At 50.9% G+C, this 8,278-nt stretch overlaps 2 protein-coding genes across 2 annotated transcripts in view; both read right to left on the bottom strand.

Moving 5' to 3' along the window:
• The window catches only part of Prickle3 (prickle planar cell polarity protein 3), an 11,234-nt gene extending 8,682 nt beyond the window's left edge, over positions 1–2,552 (bottom strand). The window contains exons 1-3 of the mRNA XM_031387270.1: positions 2,425–2,552; positions 1,208–1,293; positions 195–378 (exon numbers count right to left, since the gene is read on the bottom strand). Coding sequence (XP_031243130.1) covers positions 195–378; positions 1,208–1,293; positions 2,425–2,466 — 312 coding nt within the window. The 5' untranslated portion in view covers positions 2,467–2,552. The remainder of the gene's footprint in view (positions 1–194; positions 379–1,207; positions 1,294–2,424) is intronic.
• A 1,226-nt stretch (positions 2,553–3,778) lies between these two features.
• Positions 3,779–8,278, bottom strand: part of Syp (synaptophysin) — a 13,757-nt gene continuing 9,257 nt past the window's right edge. The window contains exons 6-7 of the mRNA XM_031387404.1: positions 7,846–8,176; positions 3,779–5,196 (exon numbers count right to left, since the gene is read on the bottom strand). Coding sequence (XP_031243264.1) covers positions 7,850–8,176 — 327 coding nt within the window. The 3' untranslated portion in view covers positions 3,779–5,196; positions 7,846–7,849. The remainder of the gene's footprint in view (positions 5,197–7,845; positions 8,177–8,278) is intronic.

The following is an 8,278-nucleotide window of genomic DNA, read 5'->3' as shown; positions in this document are numbered from 1 at the left end:
TTTAAAAAAGAATGGGATGAAAAGTGAATAAGACCCAGAAGAACTGGCCCAGTGATCACTCAGAACAGAGAGACACTGGTAGGTGGACCACACTCCAACATTACTCCAGAAATAGGTTTGCACTCAAATGCATATGTGCCTGCAAACGTGTGCGCCTATTGGAGAACGAGAGTGGGTAGCCAGCCTTTGGTCACCTGCTCCGGCTTAAGGCCAGGGGGTACCCAGGCATACTCCTCTGAGGCACAGCCTGAGTCGTCATCGGAAATGGAGTGGCGCTGGAAGTCTGAGATGAGCCGGCACATAATGCGTTCTAGGTCCACAGGTACAGTGTGCACAGCATGCTCCTCCCGCGGGCATTTGCAGTGTTGGCAGATCTTTCTGTGAGAGCCAGGATAGGAGTCAATTACTAAGGAGTGGTCCACCCAGATCTCTAGGCAGCCCAGGTCCAACTGAAGGGCAGGACATGTAGATTGACACCAAAGGACTCAGAGCTGGGACAGAGCTCTGTGCCTGAGGCCAGGGCTGACAGGAGCTGAGGCTAAGAGCCAGGGTCTGACTTTGCCTTGTGACCAGGCCATGGGGACACTGGCTGTGCCAGGCTCAGCTTCTCGATGACGACTGGTCTGGAAAATAGGGGCCTAGAGGTCTTGGGGGTTGGGCTGGGATCCTGGGTACAGGATGTGAAGGGGTGGGGCTTCGGTTTCAGCTCTGGTACTTGGGTCAGATCCTCTGGGCAATAGGCCTGGCAGGGGCGGGACTCCAGGGCTGAGACTAGTATCATAAATCAAGGGATTTCCACAGGCAAACGAGTCTGTGTTCTGTGGGGGTACCACCCCTGAAGGCAGCAGGTCTCTAGGTTATGTGTAGGGGGAGCGGGGACACAATTGGGAGTCTGTGGGACTATGGGCTCTTAGACTTTGGGTGCACGGCTCCAGTAGGAGAGAACACTGGGTATGGGGGAAAAGTTCTGAGCCTAAGAAGGGGCCTGTCGAAGGGGCTAGAAGATCGCTCTAGACAAGGGACTTAGACTTGAGAGAAGATTCTTTTGGGGTTCAGGGCTCTGGAACTCTCCTGGGAACAAGTCTTTTGGGAATGAGTCAGGGGCGGGGCCCTGGAATGAACTTTGAGGTTCCTTTCCCAACTGAGCTCTCTGTGGGTGGAGCTCAAGCCTTGGAGCGGGTCTCTGACAAAGGCTAGGGTCTCTTACCTCCAGCCGTGCAGCAGGAAGCCTGGGCACTGTTCCCTGCAGGAATTGCAAGGCTGGCCACGGGCGGGGTCCTCCGCCTCTGGAGGCTGTAGTGGGTGGGGGCAGATGCAAAGAAGAAATAAGGTGCGGGAGTAGGGAGTAAGAAGTCAACGCCTGCTACTCCACTCCCAGGCTCACAACCGCAGGCTGGGGCCTGTCTTACTGGGGGCAGCGCTGGGCAGGCTGAGACCGCGCCTGGAGCGCGGGGGAGGAGGAAGCAATCAAACCGGAGGCAGGGCAGCTGAGACCACTTTCCTGTATTCCAGGGAATTCTCCTGTCTGGGCTGGTCTGTCCCTCTTTAGTTCTCAGACAGGTCTGTCAGAGAGAGTCCTCCATCTCCCAGAGCAGAGACCTTAACCTGGGCATTCCCTCCCAAGTCTCCCTTCAATATCCAGCGCTCCAGCAGCACTCCAGTCCCACAGGGTAGGCGTCTGAGAACCTATCCTTTCCCTGGGATCCCTCATGGACTGTGGGCAATGCCCTTTCCTCAGAACTTCTCCCGCCCCTCCCCCAAATCCTGGCTCCATTTCTCCTACCTGAGGAACTGAGGAGTATCTTGAGGACTGCAGGTCATCCCTGCTCCATTTAAAAAGCCCTAGCCCAAGAAATCCTTGCCTTTACCCTTCATATTTTAGGAGTCCTCTCTTCTTTGGTCCAGATTCCACCTTTCTTGGTTTAAGATCTTTCAAAGAAAGAGAGAAACCATCCTATCTAGGAAGTCGGCTTCCAGATTCCGATGGAAGCCTGGAACTCTTCTGATCCTAAATCTTAGTTCATTGACTCTTGGTACCCATGGATGAGGGACCCCCACTCTCATTCTACAGTCCCTCAACGTATGAGGTCCCTTAATCAGAAACTCAGGATGTCCTACTCTTGCTCAACCTCAAATCTCAGCACCCTATTCTTTTCACCTTTTGGATTAATTCATAGGTAAGGTGGCATCTCCAGATTGCAACAGTGATAAAAGTGTGAGATGTGTTAGGGGCTTGAGCCACCATATCTACACGTTTCTGCATCCATGATTGTACTTCAGTCCCAGTGCCTAAGTCTGGGAAAGCAGGGGAAGGGAGTTCCCAGATCCTCCCTTGGGGTGCCTCCCCTCTGTCCCGGTGCCCTGTCCCCTCTCCTGGATCTTACTTTATCCCTGACCCCCACCACTGCCCTGAGCCCTGCTCACCGCACGCCCGGAGCGGCGCCTCCTGGACCCACGCGCGAACATGGCGCGCCTAGACAGAGTCAGGCCCGGCTGGGTCAGACGAATTGGAGTCGGCTGCCACGGCGCGTCGGGCCTGGCAGCTCTGTTCCGTAAACTTGACTCCGAGGTGGGAGGAGCGCGCTTTCTAGGGCACGCCCCGCGGCCTGTATAGTGTCTCAGTCACCCGGTGTCCCCTATCTAAAGGTGAGTGAGTGCCTTGCTGGAAAGTCTGCTGTTGGCGTTCATCCCAGGGCTAGAGCCAGAGCAGAGTGTCAGAAGGCTGAGCCTTTAGTATCCCTCGGTGCCACATGGCCTTTAGTTTGAAAGCTGGAAGCAAGCGGGTTTGGATGTGGAGACATGGTGAGAGTTACACTAGAGTGCTTGTTTCTAATAATAGGGTCTTGAAAGCTTTGGGGGACAGGGGTCAAAGCCACCTCTTGGCCCCTTCCTAAGTTCTCTTTTCCTGGGATGAGTGTTACAAGGACCGTTCCAACTTCATCTTCAGTCCTAGCTGGTGTTCTGTGGTTCTCATCGTCCTGCTAGACCTGTTCCAGTTTTAGAGTCGGAGCCAAGGTTTATGTGGAAAAGTCTGAAATCACTGGCGAGGTTCCCCCACTGCACCTCTGCCCAAAGTAGGTCTTAGAGCCTTCCTTCCTGTTCCCCTATTTTTCTGTCTCCAGGTAGGCCTCTTCCTTTCCTGAGCTCATTTCTAGAGCTGGGTCTCTCCTGCTCTCCGAATCTCCGGGCCTTGGGGCTAGGAAGGGGTCAAGCATCTGCAGCTACAACTCAGAACTCAGGCGCCCGAATTGAGTCTTTAATTAGGCATGGGGCGGCAACAGTCAGACAGGCCTTTCATCTTGGGCGCCCAGGAACTCCTCCTTCTGCCCACCTCAATCCCATTACAACACACAACCCTGTCACTTCCTGACCCTTGTCCAGAGAGAAGCTGGGGGAGGGGGGCATTTATTCATCAGTTAATCAACCTCTTCTCCCCACCTCGTAGGCCTCTGGTTTGCCCGATGAGACTGAGGCAAGAGAAAGGAGATAAGATACCACAGGACCTGAAGGGTTCAAAAACAAAGGTGAGGTCTTGTGGAGTCTCCCTCCTTGGGAAGGCCTTGAGGATTTGAGAAGACTTCCTGTGGGCCAGGAAGAGAAGGATTTGACGGCCAGCAATGGAACAGTAAACAGTTGCAACGCAAAATGAGACTCGGAGTACTTTGTAGGCATGCTACAGGAGTCTGAACTTCCTCTAGTCTCCTTTCCTCTTGCCTTCTCTCCCATCTTCATGCCCCGCCCCTCCTAAAGGGCGCACTGAGAAATCAGAGCCGGGACGACTAGATAGTTGAGGAGTTTATTGGTGTGGGGGGGTGTTTCTCATATTTGCTCTTCCTCGGGGAGGGGGGTCTTCAAACAATACCAAAGGGCACAGGAAAGTAGGGGGTCTGGAGGGAAGAGGGAGGGGCCACAGTCAGACAAAATGGCAACACACGATCACAGGCACTACCAACATCACAGACACAGCAGAGGGTACAGGATCGGGGCTCCAGACCCAGCCTCCAAGTATTCCGGGACAGACGGGAGTGTGGAAGGAGAAGGAAGAGGAAGCAGGGAAGAGAAGGTAGGGCAGCCCCACAGACCTGTAGACTCTGTCTTCTGATGATCTAGCCCTCTTTTGAGCGAGTCAGCAAGGGACATTTGCTCACCCTCCAAACCACAATACTTGGCTCTTCCCAGGTTACCTCAATTCCCAGGGGCCAGGAGTACTCCCTCCTACTTTTAGCAAAACTCACCTCATAGCTCCCAACCATGGCCTTCTACACTCACTGCTCAAACTCCACTCAATTGAAAAACGTATTTTCTTTTCTGCCCCATTACAGAATGGGCTTCCTCTTCTGAGACCACCACACATTCTTCTTCCTCTTCACATGCCTGCCTGGAACTCTGACCAGAACCTTATCTCAAGCTTAGATCATTCCTGAACCCCACTTCTATCCTTGCTCAAGCTCTTTGGAATCAAGCTCAAACTCCTGAATGTTCCAAGACATACCCCTTCTAGAGATGCTGGGTCCAACCCAAATCTGCCCACTCTGGAACCCACTGTGTGTTTAAGCCACACCCCTCCTAGTACCACTCTCCCCAGTCCCTTTCAGCCCTGTTCCAGAATGCTGTAGGACACCACTTCCCTTTTAGGCTCCACATCCAGTATGTCTGGAATTAACTCTAGGCTGACTAGTCCTCTCTCTACAGAGGTCATCTCTCCACCCATTTCACCCAAGCCACCTCCACCCCTCTACTCTTGGGGTCGGATTTCCATTTGAGAGCTTCTGAAGTTCAGGCGATGCTGGAGGAACCAAGGCCAGAGTTAGGAAGGGCAATGGGAGAGAAGGAAGGGGGAAAAAGTCACATCGACCCACTCCATGCAGCCAAGGTCTGGTCCTCTTCCTGTCCCCTTTCTAGAGCCCCCTTACCTCAAGGGACAGGGCCGGGGAACAGATGGGGCTGAGGAATGCAAGGTCAGGGTTAGGGAGGAGCCCATTCAGGACTGGGCCCCTAGTGCATGGAGAAGTGGGTGAAGGTAGGGCTCAGACAGATAAATAGATATTTATATATAATATATATATATATAAACAGCAAAGACAGTTAGGGTCTCCTGGGTTGAGGGGTGGAGACCTAGGATATGGGGATGGGAAGGGGGGCAGGCCTTCTCTTGAGCTCTTGCCCACCCGTGGGGTCTTCGTGGACTTCACTGACCTGTAGAGAGAAAAGACACAGAAAGGAGAAGGGGTCCAGATGAGGGCAGAACCCTCACAGAGGAGGGTAGTACCCTCAGGAAGGGGTTGGGCCACTATGCTGCTTCTTTTTTCTTCTCTAACAGGTCTGGAGTCAGCATCATCCTAGCTGTTCTCATTAGGAAGATATTACCAACCTTGCTCAAATTGGGTACCAAAGGACCAAAAATGCCCATTAACCGATACTGTTCTAGTCACTGTTGAAAATCCATATTGAGCAAAAAAAATCCCTATCTTTGTGAGGCTTACATTATATCAGGGGAGGATACAGGTTTCACAATGAACATGACATATTAGTAGATTATCTAATATAAGATGATAATAGGCCAGGCATGGTAGTGTACACCTTTGATCCCAGCACTCAGGAGGCAGAGACAGAAAGATCTCTGTGAGTTTGGTGCCAGCCTGGTCTACAGAGTGAGTTCCAGAACAGCCAGGACTATGTAGAGAGACTCTGTCACCAAAAACCAAAATTCTCTAAGTGAGCCTGTAGGCCTGTAGAGATGACTCAGAAGTTAAGAATGCTTGCTGGTCCCCTGGAGGACCCACACTTGACTCACAGAACCCACACTGGTGGGTTACAACTGACTGTACATTTTGCTCCAAGGAATCTGACCTTTCTCCTGGTCTCCATGGATGCTTGAACTCACAGGCACATACTCACATACACACACATGATTAAATAAAAGTAGAATTTAAAAAAAATACTCTAAGTGATATATTTGTAGCATGAATAAGTCTTAGTTAGACTTCCAATCTAGTATAATATAGTCATGAACCATAAATTAGTAAATTACAAATTGTGAGAAGGAAAAACACAGGGTATGATGAGAGAGATAATGAAGGGGGGGTTGTTTTAGACAAACAACCACTGATATGTAGTTGGTGGTATATGCCCGTGTCAGAATTTAGGAGGCAGAAGCAGGAGGAAAACAAGTTTGAGGCCAGCTTGGGTTCCATAATGGGACCCTAGCTCAAAAAGCAAAATAGGGAGGGAGGGAGGGGTACAATCAGGAATTCAAGATCATCCTTAGTGACTTAAGGAGCTCCAGGCCAGCCTTGGCTACAGGAGATCTGGTCTCAAAAATAATATCAACAACACAGTAAAAACAAAGCCAGGTGTGGTGGTACAAACCTATGAATCCCAGCCACATGGGAGATGGAGACAAGAGTATTGCAAATTCAAAGCCTGCCTGGGCTATAGAATGAGTTCCGAATTGATCTGGTAAACTGTCTCAAAAATAGGAAGTAAAAAGAGGCCCAATTATATAGCTCAGTGGTAGAGCACTTGTTTAGTGTGCAAGAGACCTGAATTCAATTCTCAGTACTTGTAAAACAAAGCAACTCCCTTGTCAGACAGACAGACAACAAAAACCTCATTGAGAGAGTGACCAAAGCAATGGCTAGGTAAAGGTGTGTATGTGTAAAGCAAGCGCAAAGGCCCTGCAGTGCACCTAGACCTGGTTAAGGCTAGTTTGACGGAAACAGACGGCTGGGAGGCAAAGGTCAGATTGGTCTGTGGGGAAGATTGGGTAGTGCTGCATCTGTGGGCCTGTGAGCACACCGAAATCGGTTTGCCTTTAAGTGAGATGCTACAACGGACATCTGAGGAAAGGACAGTGACTTCTGAATTTAGGACAGTAGCCTAGCAGAATCCTCGATGCTGGGTGGTAGAAGAGGTTGTAAACAGGACAGAAGACAGGTACCTGGGAAGCTCTCTAAGGAAGATAACTGTGAAAAAACAGAAAAGGCTGGAGAGATTTTGAAAATAGTAACCAAGAGGATGGGAATGTTTTTTTTTTTTTTTTTTTTTGGACATGGTCTCCGAGTGGCCTGGAAATTGCTTTGCAAACCAGGCTGGCCTTGAACTCACAAGAGAAATGCCTGTCTCTAACTCTCCCAGTGTTGACCTTAAAAGCATGTCCCAAAGCCTGGCCAAGGAATTTGAAAACAATTAAATGTGGGATGCTGTAGAAGACTCGGGATCCTGGCTTACCCAGGACCACATCTACTCCCATCTAGGTGCTGTTACCTTCTCTCTATTTAAGACAGGATTGGGCTATATAGACCAACAGGACTCGAGGACTTGTCTCTCAAGCGCTGGGATTATAATATGTGCTCCATCACACCAGGCATTCATTTCTTTAAGGCCCAACAAGAAGGCATACTCACGTTTCTAAGGCCTCCACCCCTCCCCTTTTCCTCGTTTGAAATTCCAAACCATTAAAGGGTTAAGGTGAGGTAGCAGCTGAACTACATCCTGCTTTCGCACTAGTGACCTTCAAAACACACCTTGTTTACCTTCCTCCACCTACTGGCGTTACCGCCTATTGGTTTACCAATGATTTCAAAGACCCACCTCCCCTTCCCTTCCTGTAAACCTATTCCACTTAGGTGATTCTCCACTGCGCAAGTGTCCCTACACTCCTTTCATTGGTTACTCTGAACACTGCTCCCGCCCCTTCCTTCTCATGGTTTCCTTTCATTGGCTAGTTTTCCCAAGTTCTTTTTTTTTTGTTGTTGTTCTTGTTGTTCTGCCTATCTATTGGTTCCTTCAAACTTCACTTCTTGTATGCTCCCCGCCTACCGCACCCGCCCATTTGTCACTCACCAGATTACATCTGATTGGAGAAGGAGGTGGGCGCACCCTGTTGGCCGTAGCCTTGCTGCCCATAGTCGCCCTGAGGCCCGTAGCCACCGCCACCGCCGCTGGCTGGCTGCCCGTAATCGGGTTGATAACCACCCTGAGGCCCGTAGGAGTCCTGGGGCCCATAGCCTCCGGGGCCCTGCCCGTAGCCCGCATCACCGTAGGCATCGCCAGGTGCTGGTTGCTTTTCTGGGGCGCCTGGAGGTGCGCGCATGAATGGGGCGGCCCAGCCTGTCTCCTTGAACACGAACCATAAGTTGCCAACCCAGAGCACCAGGTTGAGGAAGCCAAACACCTGCAGGGAGACATGACCAAAGCTGTTGTTTCTTGCTGGGCAGTGGTGGCACACGCCTTTAATCCCAGCACTTGGGAGGCAAAGGCAGGCAGATTTCTGAGT

Source organism: Mastomys coucha, chromosome X (genome assembly GCF_008632895.1).
Source record: "Mastomys coucha isolate ucsf_1 chromosome X, UCSF_Mcou_1, whole genome shotgun sequence".
Classification (NCBI taxonomy): domain Eukaryota; kingdom Metazoa; phylum Chordata; class Mammalia; order Rodentia; family Muridae; genus Mastomys; species Mastomys coucha.
This window is presented reverse-complemented; position numbering and strand designations above follow the sequence as displayed.